At 30.8% G+C, this 14,995-nt stretch overlaps 2 protein-coding genes across 5 annotated transcripts; one reads left to right on the top strand and one right to left on the bottom strand.

Annotated features, from left to right (window-relative positions):
• Nucleotides 1-4,025: 4,025 nt before the first annotated feature.
• Nucleotides 4,026-6,642, bottom strand: LOC106399542. Its single transcript, XM_013840015.3, has 2 exons — nucleotides 5,630-6,642; nucleotides 4,026-5,533 (listed from the first exon to the last, which is right to left on the bottom strand). The coding sequence occupies exons 1-2, from the start codon at nucleotides 5,982-5,984 to the stop codon at nucleotides 5,475-5,477; spliced, it is 414 nt and encodes a 137-aa protein (XP_013695469.2). The 5' UTR covers nucleotides 5,985-6,642; the 3' UTR covers nucleotides 4,026-5,474.
• Nucleotides 6,643-11,072: 4,430 nt separating this feature from the next.
• On the top strand, nucleotides 11,073-14,027 carry LOC106399742 (choline-phosphate cytidylyltransferase 1-like). Of its 4 annotated transcripts, none has more exons than XR_002658618.2 (3): nucleotides 11,073-12,890; nucleotides 13,003-13,117; nucleotides 13,700-14,027. XR_002658618.2 is itself a non-coding variant. In XM_022703088.2 (3 exons), exons 1-3 carry the CDS (start codon nucleotides 12,508-12,510, stop codon nucleotides 13,809-13,811), a joined length of 405 nt encoding a protein of 134 aa, XP_022558809.1. In that variant the 5' UTR covers nucleotides 11,731-12,507; the 3' UTR covers nucleotides 13,812-14,027. The 4 variants fall into 4 exon arrangements, 3 of the variants coding, with proteins under 3 accessions (XP_022558809.1, XP_013695655.1, XP_013695654.1); XM_022703088.2 differs by having other exon boundaries at nucleotides 11,731-12,706; nucleotides 13,721-14,027; XM_013840201.3 differs by having other exon boundaries at nucleotides 11,746-12,706; nucleotides 13,703-14,027.
• Nucleotides 14,028-14,995: the final 968 nt, after the last annotated feature.

Raw genomic sequence — 14,995 nt, 5'->3', positions numbered from 1 at the left:
TAGATTAAACAAATAAATAAATTAGAATGTACATATGAGAAGCTACGCATTAAACTGAGTAACATATCAGAAGTTACTCTTTGTTTTTCTATTCTTTTTGTCTAGAGGATGTGAATATTTACTACTTTTCATATATATGCCTTCATTATTAGAAAATTCTTAATATATTTATCATCTGAACACCAAATGCATGGAAGATTTCAGGTTCTGCACATCTCAAATGTGATTTTTCGTTGCAATCTCTATTATACGGTATAACATGATTCATAACGAGGTTCGAATACATATTAGTTTCAGTGAACTATCGTAAGAAGAATTCACAGCACAAAATACGTATAGGAGAAGAGAGTCTCTTAATTCCATTTTGGTCAACATTATGCTCCGTATATCACATTTCGATGGTTCCAACTTTCGTGGTTTCTTTATTTTCTTCTCTTTTTAGCTTTCTTAAGAAGCTGTTATTGGAGCATTCATTTCAAACGTTGTCAAATAGACACCAGATAACTGTCATTGTTACGGCTCTTATTCTTCATATTGTAATTTATTTAAGAACGACAGGTTTAAAGGGATTATTGACACGTTTCCCCTTGGCACTAACTGCCCATAGAAAACACCTTAATATCCACTTTATTAGGTGTGACATCAAATTAAACAACAACGAAAATTTTAAAACCTTTGTAGACTTCTTCAACTCGTCTTTAAGTAACTTTCCACATCATAAACATTTTATTAAGTATGATGAATGATGATCATGATCATGTTGTCATAATGATAAAGAGAGGCTTTTACTTATGTTAGGTAGGAAAAGAGCTGTTTAATTACGAAGCAAACTCAACTAATCTCGATTATCTCAAGACAGTAACGTAAACCAAACATGTTATAGTCTTTTTGTAATTATAGATTTGCAAATCAAACTTCAAATGCTACGGCATGCAGACCTCAAGCGTTTCCTCAAAGCGATGCATGAAAATGATATATGTGAATCCACCTATCAAACAATTGTAATTAAAGCTATCATGTAGCAAAAGAATGACAGATGATAGAGACAATCCAAAGAGGAGAATCTAAAATCAAAATTACAATGTGTAATAGACACATGTATCTAGGGCAAGAACATTATATATAGTGTTCACTTGCCCGAGATGAATGCGTGAGCTAATGCATGTGACACTGAAAGTCTCTTTTCAAGATCAATTATGGAAATCTTGTCCAGAAGATCTCTGAAATGAACTAACACGTTAGTATCCGTACCTGCATATATAGCCTTTAATCACTGAACCAAAATCTTTTCCCTCATTTTTCTCTTTTATTGTCTGAAAATAAGGAAAACATAACATAATTATTTTAAAAGTTCTAGATATTATACGGAATGGTTTGTTACCTTTTCCAGTAGCACACTGTCCCCCTCTATAACATTGAAGCTTAAGTCCTGACCAAATTGCTGAAATATAAATGGTCCTTGTTAAATAGTAGAAGGTATCAGAACAAAACTACAACGCCGATGCCTTTAAACCAAAGAAAAAAAATCTCCAATGTTAAACTTAAGGCTGACCTTGCGAAGCATCTTCTTAGGGAAGGGACCTTTTAGTTCCATACGGAAGTGTAATATACCATTGTTGCGGAGCCAGGGAAAAGAAATATGTAGGTTTCTGAAGCTATTTAGAAGCGACTAATAAGTAACAACATATGGTGTGTAACTTCGTTTTTAACAGCAAAAATTGAGCTACTAAAGTCACAAAGCTTTTAACACGTTGTCTCCATTCACCTAGACAATCAAGTCACGACCAGATGTTAGAAATTAGTGAATCAATCAGGAAGAAAAAAAGCACAATCACATACAATACAAGTATAGCCTCAACATGTTGCCAGGCTTTAATATATGTCGCAGTGAAGAACAGTACAGTTCTTGAGATGTTTAAGGTTTAAGAGTAACTGCTTCGCATACAATGTAACTACAGATAGTTTAAGACGACCAATGTTACGACTAAACTTCTTCAAAACTCATGGTGATATGATAAAAAAAAAAACATTGAACCTGATAAAGCTAAATGTAAAATTAGAGAAATTCTCTATGATAATTTTTTTTAAGTTTTTGTCATAAAAATAGTCTTTAAAAAGAAAAATGACCCAAATTTTTTTTATTAAAGGGTAAAAATATATGTATACCCTAGGGGTTAACTAATATAGATTTAGGGTTTCAAATTTAAAAAAAATTAAAATTAAAATTAAAATTTTCAAAATAAAAAAAAACTGTTTTGGTCATTTTTTCTTTGAATGTTATTTTTTTGACAAAAGACTTTCAAATTAAAACTTAAACTAGATTTTGATGTGCACAACCGCGCGGATGTTTGTTTTCATTTTTCTATACATAAATTATTGTTTTAGAACATAAGTAGTATATATTTTTAATGTTAATCATATACTTAAATGTTTATATAACTATTTCAAATAAAATAATTTTATAATTTACATGTTATAATTAATCAATTGTTTAAAACCGTATGTATTTGTCACTTCTTATAATATATTTATCTTATTGTATTTGCATTTAGTTATTAAGCAAATTAATATATTCATGAGAAAACATATTTGAAAATTATTTTATATTTAATTTTTGCTGAATTTTGATCCGTCTTTCGAAGCTGGATTTCTTTTTACCAATATTTTTTATGGTTATTCATTTTAGATAATATATTATTGTATATACAAAAGTATAAGATATGTTAATTTTTAGACATGTATTAAATAGTTTGCTAATTTTAAACCGTTCTATCATCATATCTTATTTTTAAAATAAATAATTTATATTTATGAAAATAAAATTTTTAAATTTATCAACTGAATATACTTTTATCATATTTATTTAAGTATAATAATTGTATTTGAACATAATCATAACTATAAAGTACATAAAATAGGATATAATTTATTTATTTCTCATTTTATAAACGATAACTTAAAATACATTAAGTTATTGTTAAAATATTTATACACAGATTTATTAGAATTTTTAAAACATAATATATAAATATATATTATATTTAAAGTGAAAATATATTATGATTAAAGTAGTTACAAAGATTTTATATTATTTGCTTTAAAGAAAGACATGTTATCTTTTATACATGTATTATATAGTTTGCTAATGTTAACTCATCTTACCAACGTATTAGATTTTATTTTTGAACATAAATATTTTATACCTACGAAATTAAAATATGTAAAATATATAAATTTATAAATTTAATACAATTTTATTATATTTAGCTCAATATAATAATTTTCTTTTAATATGATTATATAATAGATAAAATATTATAGATTTTTTTTTATTTTTCATTTTATAAATGATAAATGAATATATTAATGTATAATAATATTTCAAAATAATTTCGAAATTAGTGAAACTATTTAAATATAATTTTGAAAATGAAGATCTTGTAAAAATCTTTTAAAACAGATTTGTTAGAATTTTAAATTAAAATAAAAAGATATTAAAAGATATTAAAAGATATTATGATTAAAGTATTTTAAAGATTCTATGTATTATTAGTATTAATAAAATATATTTAATAAGATTTCTAATTGATAGTCCAAATTAAAAAAATCACACATGAAAGAAGTCATGAATTCTATTTTAATATATAAGATGTTTACATGATAAGGTTAAATTGCCTTATAGATAGAAAAAGCTTGCATGAATAGACTTCATGATATAAAACATCTCAAACCAGTGTTTTTAAAACCGGACCGATCCGATGGTTGGACCGGGTTCGACCATGAACCGGTTATATAGCCGGGTTGGTCTAGTAATTGGTTCGACCATGAACCGGCCACATAGCCGGATTATATTTCAAAGTTATTAAACCAATAAAAACCACTAAAACTATCAAAAAATCTATAAATCATCCATATAAACAAGAAACTAATTTATATTTATAATATTTTATGTTCAAAATTGATTTATATTTTAACTATGCATCATGGTTACTAATATTACTTTTATATTTACGTACTATATAAAAAAATATTAAACCATATTATTGAACCAAGTTTGACCCGGTCGAACCATATTGAACTGTGACCCAAAATATTTCCGGTTCAGCTGCCGGTCCGGTTTTAAAAACACTGTCTCAAACCTAGCTATGAAACTAAGGTAGAAACGAGTTTAAGCAACAATGAAATGGGTGAACGAACTAGTGATTGGATCTACAACCACGTCGACCATGTTTTCCTCTCCCATGTGGTGTCTTCCATTCCAAATCTTGATATTTGATAGGAGGTTTTGTCTCCCTCCCACCCCTTGTCAAACCAAGAGCGAGAAGGACTCTCAAATGCACTTGCTAGAAGTGTTGTGGTTAAGAGATCAACAACTGAGAATTTGTGGTCCTCACTGCTGATAATCTTTGATGGACAAGAATCCATAATATGTGTTGAAGTGGGAGCAGATTGAGAATCTACTAATGGGGAAAATATCTTGGGCAAGCTTGGCAATGCAATTTGATTTTCCTCTTGAATTTGTGAAGAAGAGGAGATAGTTTTGTACCCTGCAACCTGTGTATCTTGGCAGTCCATAGAAGTGTTAGAAGAGACATATAAAGATTGTGTTTCAGTTTCCAAACCAGAATGCGAGCGTGAAACATCTTTTGTGGTGATGGTAACTTCCGAGACAGAAGCAGCAGGAAGAACATCCAAGTCTTTGAACTGGTTCTGAATATTTAGAACTCCACATGTTAAAGAAGCAGCAGGAAGACTTACTTGAGATGAAGAAGACACAACATTGTCTTCTTGTTGTAGGATAAGATCAATATTAACAACAGGTATGTCATCATTAACACCCACTGATTTAGCCAACGAATTTTGAATCCTCTGGAAGCTTACGAGGCAAAAGACATATTTTTGCGTTGTGGCCTAAACTACCACATCTTTCACAAGTAGAAGGAATCCAAGTATACTCAACATTTACTAGATAAATACTATCCTGCTTATCATCAAGAGCTATTAGCTTCGGAAAGTCTTTATCAAGTTTCATCTCAACTAATACCTTTGCTTCACCCATACTGGTAGGATCCAGACGAGGTTTGTGAGTTAAAATAGGCTCTCCAAGACCTGAAGCGACATGACTTATGCCTAATCTGGAGTAACAGCAGTCTAGAACATTTTTCAGATTGACCCATACCGGAAGTGTTGATACTTCTAGGATTTTGAAAGTGCCCTCTGGAGTCCACGGTAACACAAAAAGCAAGCAATCATCAATGTGCCAAACGCCTCTCTGAATAATCCAGTGACGAGTAGGTTGATGAGGGATATGAAACATATAAGATGAATCATCAAGCTTCTTACAAGAAATCTTACAACTCCTTCCCCAAATCTTATTAACTACGGCATGGACAAGTCCACCCGGAGGTAGGGAACACTTATTAAATTTGCCTATGACATATTCATCCTTGTTCTCAGGTCCTAGTCTAAGGACTTTAGAAGGAATAGATATCTCTGGTGTTCCATAATAGATTACGTGATTGTGGACTCAATCCTGCAGCCCACGGAAATCGAAGCGTTCCATCAGCTTTAAGTTCAGGAGGTGGCAATTTCTCAACCGGAAGTTGTAAAGAACGAGTTGGATACTTACTTTTCGGTTGCTTGTTCAGGATCTCATCATTGAGGGATGGCCACAGAGCAGCAAGTTGGTTCCCCACAATCACCGGATCATATCCTTTGGGAGTACTCGGGTCAGGAGGAGTAACAGGAGGTTTGAAGAAGAGTGGTTTAGCCCATGAACCTAAGGAAGGCACAAACTGAGAAGGAGAGGCGCCTTGGATAGGTTCCGAAAGAGCATTTGCTTGAGGAAGAGCTTGCTTACTCGCTTCAATTGCTGGTGATGCCATCGTAGGATCTGTTCCAAGAGTTCCATGGGGCAGAGTAGAGATTTCAGTATCTCTTCCATGGAAGAGCTGAGTTGTCGGAGCAGAGACCATGTTATCCATGGCAGGAGGTCCGACAAGAGTTCCAGCACAGTGTTCAGCACCACTTCCATGGAGCTGTGATTCTGGAGCACCACTTTCATGTTATTCTTTTCAGGAGGTCCAGCAAGAGTTCCAGCACAGTTTTCAGCACCGAGAGGTAACAGAGATTCAGAGGCCTCAAGAGATTCCGACGCTTGAGTTCGGAGATCCTGCGTCGGGGACAGAACGTCCGGAGTCAGAGCCACTGGAGGCGAAGCCACTGAAGGTGTAATCTGAAGCGATGCATCTTTTGAAATCGATGAAGACAACCCATCGTCTTTTGACGAAGATAACTCATCGTCAGTCTTTGAAGCCATAACAGAGAAGAGGAGAAGAGCAAACCACGATGGTAGCGGGGGTGTAGAGCAACGATAAAGCTTAAGCAGATTCTGGTACAGACTTTTTGTTGAAACGCTTCTCATATGAGGAGCTCAACTCTACTAGATTTGCTAAAATCAAGAAAGCTTAACCAACAACTCAAAATCTAATTCGATTTGAAACAGATTTTTTTTTTACTGAAAAACAAAAGATTTTTTTATCTCTTCACTTCTTCCATGTGAATGATTCGAAAGAGAGAACTGGGAGATAAGAGAATTACAAAACGTTTTTAAATATTATAAATAAATATACTTTTAGAGAACTATAGATATTATAGCTTACCATTATTTCAAAACTTAATTTTGCTTAATCTAATTTTGATTTTTAATTTTAGTTTATATTTGTACCATCCAATATATCCATAACAAGAATATCCAAACTAATATGAATTTTTATGTTTAAGATTATTACTACTATTTCCAATTTATCTTTTATACATCGAAATAATAAAATACTTAGAATTTATAAAATATTTTGATTTTGTTTTAAATAATAAAAATTCAAAATCGTATTGGCTATGTCCATTTACACAACTTCATACCAATCATCATTTTAATTTTGTAATGATTTTTGAAAATTAACATAAAATATACAAACAACAATTAAAATATATGTACACATCTTAGATGAACAAAAAACCTTGTGCAATGAATATAGCTAACTATTTAATTTAATTTGAACACAAATAAATGTATTTCAAATTACAGGAATATATCAAACTCAAATACAAACAAAACGAATAAATGGACCAATCCAAAATTTTTAAATTCAAATGAAAGAACTAATTAAAATAATAACAACATATAAGTAATTTTTTAGTAATAACAACAAAAAGTATATGCAGTCCAATATATCCAAATAATAACAAATCGACTATGAACTATATATATAAAATCACATGTATAGTTAAAATAACATTAATCTTTAATTATCTGACTCTTTTTTTTTAATTCAAAGTAGATTTTGACTCGCCTTTTCAAAGCGCAAAATTATCTTCGAAACAAAACAAATTTATATGATATAATTTTTATTTTTGATTATGTATCTACATTTAAATGTTACACACGAAGTGTTAGTGTTCTGAAACCCGACTCGGATCCACGGTTAAACCGAAAAAACCGGTGACCCTATATGTAATCCGTTTTGGTTTTTATAAAAAACTCGTTATTTAAAAGTTTTATAAAACCCGCAAAAAACCGCTAAAACCTGGGACACGAGTCACGCGACTACCGGTTGAACCGATGGTTGACCCATTATGTAATATAGTTTGACTTAAATTGTCATATTTAAAAAATTATAATTCATGAATATTTAGATGAATGATAGATATATTATGAATGTGATGCTCCAATTTTACAAAAAGTTATTCAAACAAATTTATCATTTTCTTGTAGGCGTAATGGATAATAACTTGAGAAGATATATACTAAAGTAGAAATATATTTGAGCATCAACGTTTCGTATACGATTATTACAATTTAGAGATTTAAATTTAAAATAAATATAATCGTTTATTTATTTATTTAGTTTACTTTTATTGTTCACATGTTATTAAAAAAATTTGATGTTTTGTTTTTGGTTTATTTTAAATTTTCATTTAATTTGATTATTCATATTAGACATTTAAATATTTATTTATTTTAGTTTTGTTATATAGTTTTATTATATATTAAATAATAATTTGTATTATTATATTTTGACCAGCGCTTCAAAACGCGGTATTAATTTTTATTCAAAAACTTATTTATTAAAAGTTAGAAATCTTATACATATGTATTTTTTATAAAAAAAAATTTTTAAAGTATATAATATAATTAAATTAAAATTTTCATGAAAATAAGATAATTCATTTGTATAATCGACACGTATCAATTTTACATATATTTTAAAACTTTAAATTTAGTAAAAAATTATTTTAATTTTTTATATTGGTAAAAAATATTTTATCATTATATTTTTCAGCATTATTATATAAGTTAAGTATTATTATTCTACCTGACTCATACTTGATATATATATATATATATATTAAAATATGGAATTATTCACTAGTTTATATATCTTACTTTAATATTTGTTTCAATAAGTTGAAATATGCTATAAAATTCATGAATATATTTATGATGTTATTTTATATGGACAATTCTCTCAAATAGACTTTTTGAAGTTTTGTGTCACAAAAATAAACCTCAAAAAATAAAATGACCAAAATAGACTATCTTATTTTGAAAATTTTAATATTTTTTAAGTTTTTTAAATTTGAAATCATACCCCCAAAACCCCACCCCTTAACTCTAAACCCTAAACCCTAAATCATAAATCATAAACCCTAAATTCTAAACCTTAAACCCAAAAACATACTCCTTAATAAAATATTTTGGTCATTTTGATCTTTAAAAGCTATATTTGTGACAAAAACTTTTTTATATCTATCCTAGGGAATTTTTCTTTTATAATTTACAAAATACTTAATAAATGGATTAAGTTACTTTATATTTATTAACTGGTGTAGTAATTTAATTATGAATATAAATTATGTATATATAAATATTATAGAAATGGTTTTTCTTATAAATGAAAAATGAATTAATATTCGTTTTTAACTATAGTTAATACTAATTATGACTTTTATTATTTAAAAGTGAATATTAAAAAGAAATGTATATTCACATTTTAAATAAAAGGTATTAAAAGATATTATTAAAATGCAATCTTAGAAAAAGATAGTTAAGAGTATCTTTTTTTAGATATTTTGCTTTGAAAATATTAAAATAATTGGTTAGATATAGTTTATATTTAATAATAAATAAGTTAGTTGTATGAAAAATAATAGGAAATTAATTAAATATAATAGTCTAACCTATACTATTTGTAAGTAGATAAAAAATTTTCTGTTTTAATAGTATTGTAACACTAATCTCTCCTTCAGATCACTGTAAGTACAAACACCTCCTTCCCCTTTAGATTTCTTCTTTTTATAATCTTTGTAGATTTGGTCAAAACATTAATCTTTCATTATCTGACTCCTTTTTTAATTTACTTCTATTCTTGATTCATTAATGATAGTTAAATCTCAAAGGTTTTCTTTTATCTTTCCTTGAGTCTCTCTCATACAATATACATCTTGATTCTAGTTTATGTTAACTTGTGTAGGAACATGACTTTTGTTAACAATATTCCCTTATCATTGTCATGTTCTGAAATATATCCATGGGAATTTGTTTTTGTTAGTTTAGCAATTGTTCTGAAATAGATTGTTATTTGTTAAGGAATGTGTAAAATAAGGGGTGGTTGATCGACATACCTACTAAATTAATTTATACATACTGTCTTTTATAATTGAAAATATGATTACGAATGATTGATAAAATTTATAATATTATTTAATTGTTTTGAAAATAAATATTGTAGTACATTGATTGTCATATCTATTTATTCTTTTCCGTACATTTTCTTCTTCTTCAGCGAATTCTGAAAACAAATTGATGTTAAAAAAAATTAGAAAATTTAAAAGAATAAATTATGTAAATAAATAAATGAGAACATGACTATGAAATATAGGTGGAAAATATATATACATTTTACAATCTATCATTGGTGACATAGGAACAGCTAGAGGAATACGACATAATTGAGGGAAGTTGATAATTTTGTTATATGGAGATGACTTGATAGCATCGCAGAGATCTTGTCTACCCGGAGTCCTTATTGCTTGGCGGTCTGCATCAACTATAGCAACACAACAGTCAAGAGTTGGCATCTGTCTGGGGACCCCTCGTAAACAAGGTTTCACTATGTCTTTCGCCATTGCACAAGTGATACTATCCACAATTTTAGCATGAAAAATTGGAGAAAAAAATAGTCATTAAAACGATAAGGACTATTAAAGCTGAATTACTCATATTTAATTAATTTTCTGTAGTATGATTTTTGGTTTGTGATTTTTTTTGTTAGATGTGATGGGCGTATTTGTATAAATTTTGCGAAGATCTTGACCACCAAATCAAAAAAATATTAAATTAACTATTAATGTTGAATGATATGTTACCAAAATAAGAAGATTTGCATTAGAATAATAAGTTATTAATATCACCGCAAATATATGAGGATCTCGGATGGCATCTTTAGTGTGGTAACATATATTTTGTTAATAAACTTAAATTACAATCATTAATTTTTTGAAATATCCATTTTTTTAGAAAGAAAATAATATATATTTCCTAAAATATAATTAAATATTTTATTATATAAAGTTTGATTCTTCAAAGTTGCTAATTAACATGATTCACATGACAATAAATACTACATGTGTTAAAAATATTTATCATAAATATATAATTATTTAATAAAAATTATTTGATAGTAGTTTTATTTTAAAAATCCTAAACATATAAGAATTGTAAAAGCAGTTTTAACGTAATTTTTCCTTTAAAAATATCCTTCTTCTTGACCAAAAAAAATCCTTCTTTTTTTTTATATCCTTATTTAATAAAAAATATTTGATAGTAATTTTTTATTTTAAACTAATAAACATAGGATGATTTTATAAATCTATTTGAAAGTAATTTCTCTTTTTCTTAAAAAATACAATTTTCATATTAAAAATCCTGAAGAAAGAAAATTATAAAAAAAAGTAATCTGAAATAATAATCTTAAACGAAAAATAAATCATAAATCTTTGAAATATCTAATTATATAAACTTGGTTCTTCAAAGTTGCTAATTAACATGATTGCCACACATGACAATAAATACTTTAAGATTGTGACAGGTGTTAAAAATATTTATCATAAATATATACTTATTTGATAAAAATGACTATAGTAGTTTCTTTCTAAAATCCTAAATAGATAAGAATTACAAAAATGAATGGAAATGTCTCTGTGAAAATGTAGGATTTGATCTAAGATGAATGACATGTTAAAGAAAAAAATAAGAAACCGATTACGATAAAGAAGTAAATAAGGAAAGTATGTGATTAAGAAAATGATATGATATAAGGAGAGTATGTTTTGGCTTCGGGCCGTAAAATATATGTGATCGTTTTTGGCTTCGGGTCGTATGTATCGACCGTGATGGACCTTCGGGGTCGAGTGGTTTCGGGCCGTATGAGTGACTGACGGGTCAAGTGGCTTCGGGCTGTGTATGATTGGCTACGGGCCGTATACATTTGCCTACTGGCCATGTATGATTTCGCTACGGGCCATGTATGACTGGCTTTGGGCCGTAAGTGACCTTTGAAGTCGAGAACGAGTATAAATGGTTAAGTGAATTGAAAATGCGTAAAACTTTATAAGTAAGGATAAAATGTTAGATAAATGAAAATGTTTAAGTATAAGAATGGAATGAAATATTAGGTTGTTATAACAGAAAGAAATGCTAGGTTGTTATAACAGAAAGGATGGTTAAGTTGTTAGAACGGAAATGAATGCTAGGTTGTTAGAATGAGATGGGATGCTAGGTGTTAGAAGGAATGCTAGGTTGATAAAGTGAAATTTATCGTTAATATTAGAAATGTAAGAGCACCATTATCCCAGTTTCTGATTAAGGTTTCTCTTAATAAATGGTGATTTAATTAAATGAAAAGGAAATAAATAGGCAGTTACCGATCCTTAATCTGGCTATTTGGGAAACGCTGGGGAGAGGGTTTTCAAATACACGTGTCAGCTTGGGAAGAAAATGAGACTTATATATATATTTTTTCTCTTCTCTTTCTTTCTTTCTTCCTTTCTTCCTTCGTGTTCTCCATCTTCGAAGAGTCTTGTCTTCGTGTTCTCCGCAGGACAACGGTCCGTTCCTCACCGACGATCCCATCCTCCGCATCAATCTCATCGCCTTCTTCTGTAACTCTTCCCCGCATCAAAGGCATCGCCTTCTTCTGTAGCGTCTTCTCCAGAATCCCCTCTCTTCGTTCTTCTCTTATTGAGCTTCTACACGATGACCTCGAAGCTTATCAGTTGCGCTCGTCTCGAATCTCCAGGACGAGCCTCCGTCTACTTCCGACTCCGTCGATATTACGGCCAAGGAGGAGGTAGATGAGATCGATGTTACAAACGGCGATGCGATTTATTCAATTGGACTCGTCTCTCTCGTTGAGGCTTTAATTAACGAAGGGCTCTACAACGTCCATGTCTGTGCTCCTCAGATCTTCGGAGAATATGAGCAACGTCACCGCAGACCTCCCCTCCACCGCCGTCGCACTCCCCGGTTCTACAGCGAACGAGAGTTCGCCTCCGACTGATCGTCCCATCCGCGTCTACGCCGATGGGATCTACGATCTTTTCCACTTCGGTCACGCCCGATCTCTCTCGGACTGGCCAAGAAATCGTTAGTAACCTCTTTATCTCCACTACATAGCTTCTGACTAATTCTGCATATCCCTGATTCGATTTCGTTTTTGTTTTTGTTTGGGCGATTGATCTGTGATCTGGATGAGAATTTGATCTGTTTTGATTAATATTACTGCCAAATTTTGTGATGCGCAAAGCATTGTGGTGTGTGATTTTGATAGGTCAGAGCTTCATTTGTTGAGATTTTGCAATAGCTCTGATGTGCTTCTGTGTTTGATTTTGTAATTTTGAGAAATAGTTTTTGTGTTCTTTATGGTTTTGCCGTTGCTTTAGGTTTCCAAACACTTACCTTCTTGTGGGATGTTGCAACGATGAAACGACACATAAGTACAAAGGGAAGGACTGTGATGACTTCTGAAGAACGATATGAATCACTTCGGCATTGCAAGTAATGGCCTTTTCCTATCTTGTGTTGTTATAGTATAAGCAATGGATGACCATAAATACAGCGTTTGTGTTGATCATGTCAAAGTCATGTTGATGATGATCGATGGTTGATGATCAAAGTCATGCCATTAGTTTTTCTTCCTTCACAAGTTCAACTTCTAAAGTTTTTTTTTTAAGAACTCATACTTAAGAAACTTGCAATGGAGGATAAAAAATTAAGTGTCTCTTAAGTAAAGTTCTTAACACATATTTATTACTAAACAATTGATTAAGAGATCCTAATGGTTTCTAGGGATAATGGTGCTCTAATGGATTGCATGTGGGTGGTTTTGAGTATTCCCACTGAGTATTTTTTATCGTTAATATCAAACTATGTTGTTTTTGATAAATTCTGCAAAATTTAAATTTTAAAATATTATATAAACTCTCAAAATCTGCAAGGCAAAACCTGTGTAGCTAATCGACTTTTGTTTATTAATTACGTCATTTTATTTTGCATGCTTTTGTTGTTTGCATGACATGCTGATTTTTAAGAATAGAATTCAAACTTTCTTGACGTATTATTATTACATACATGGTCAAGAAGTGGAGACGGCATTTACAGGCACCCCGGAAACGTAAGTCTTAAGAAGAGTCAACGTTCTCATGTCCCACAGCTGAAACAGTTACCTCCCTATCCATCAGCATATCCATGAGCCGAGTAATGCCGCGAGGAGTAGTCAAAATAGCTTCATGCAATCTGAAGAGACCATCAACTAAAGACTCTACAGCGTAAAGATAGAAATATGGTACAGAAATAACACTTTGTAAGAATATATACCTGTTTTGAGAGTTCATAAGAAGAGCTGGAGAGTGTAATATCGAACATAAAAATCTTCTTCCTCCTGCCATAACAAGAGGAGAACAAACCATATTGATATGATGCACGCATAAAAATTTAACAAGATTCAAAAATATAGACTAAAGTCTAACCTGCAAACTCAAAAGAAGAGTGATGTTATCAGCTTCACGGGAGAGAAAATCGGAATTCATAGGAGCTGCATGGACTTGAGTCTTCTTAGACCTTGCATGGTCGATTAGCGTTGAGCGCCAAGAAGAAGAGTTTCTACGACCATGATTAACCTCAGTTTTTTAACTGGGTTCTTAGCTTCAACTAAGAGACGGTTTTTAGCTTTTTTTAGTAACCGTCTTTTAAATAAGAGATATAAAATCCGTCTCTTATCCGAAAAATGTAAAAAAGCAAAACAAAAACAAAAAAGTGTCAAATCATGAGTTAAGAACCCGGCTAAGAGACGGGGTTAATCATGCCCTAAGACCATCGTTAACCCCAGTCTTCTTAATCGGGGTTCTTAACTTCGACTAAAAGACGGTTCTTATCTTTTCTTAGATTTTAACTAAGAAAAGTTAAGAACCGTCTCTTAAATAAGAAATATAAAATCAGTCTCTTAAATAAGAGATATAAAATCCATCGTTAACCCCAGTCTTCTTAACACACAGTTTTCGTTATTCGGTGCTGCTATTTTTGACATTGGATTTATGCATGTTCATAACACTCCCCCTTAGAGACCAGTGTCACTATCGTTTCTTGCTTAACGTCTATGTTGCCTCGTTAAAAATCTTTCCAGGAAAACCCAATGGGAAAAACCATAGTAAGGTAAAAAGAGTATAACTACGTAAGCTCCCCCTCGAATGAGTAGTGATAGATCCTTCTGATGACGCATTCCAATGTTATGGACATGTTTTCTGAATACCGAAGTCGGAAGTGATTTTGTGAAGAGGTCAGCTGCATTGTCGCATGATCGGACATATCTTACTTCAGTCTCTTTCTTCTTCTTGAGCTCTTGTGTATATGAGAAGAACTTCGGATGTGTATGTTTTG

Source organism: Brassica napus, chromosome C5 (genome assembly GCF_020379485.1).
Source record: "Brassica napus cultivar Da-Ae chromosome C5, Da-Ae, whole genome shotgun sequence".
Classification (NCBI taxonomy): Eukaryota; Viridiplantae; Streptophyta; class Magnoliopsida; order Brassicales; family Brassicaceae; genus Brassica; species Brassica napus.
The sequence above is the reverse complement of the archived record's forward strand: the minus strand, read 5'-3'. Positions and strand labels throughout refer to the sequence as shown.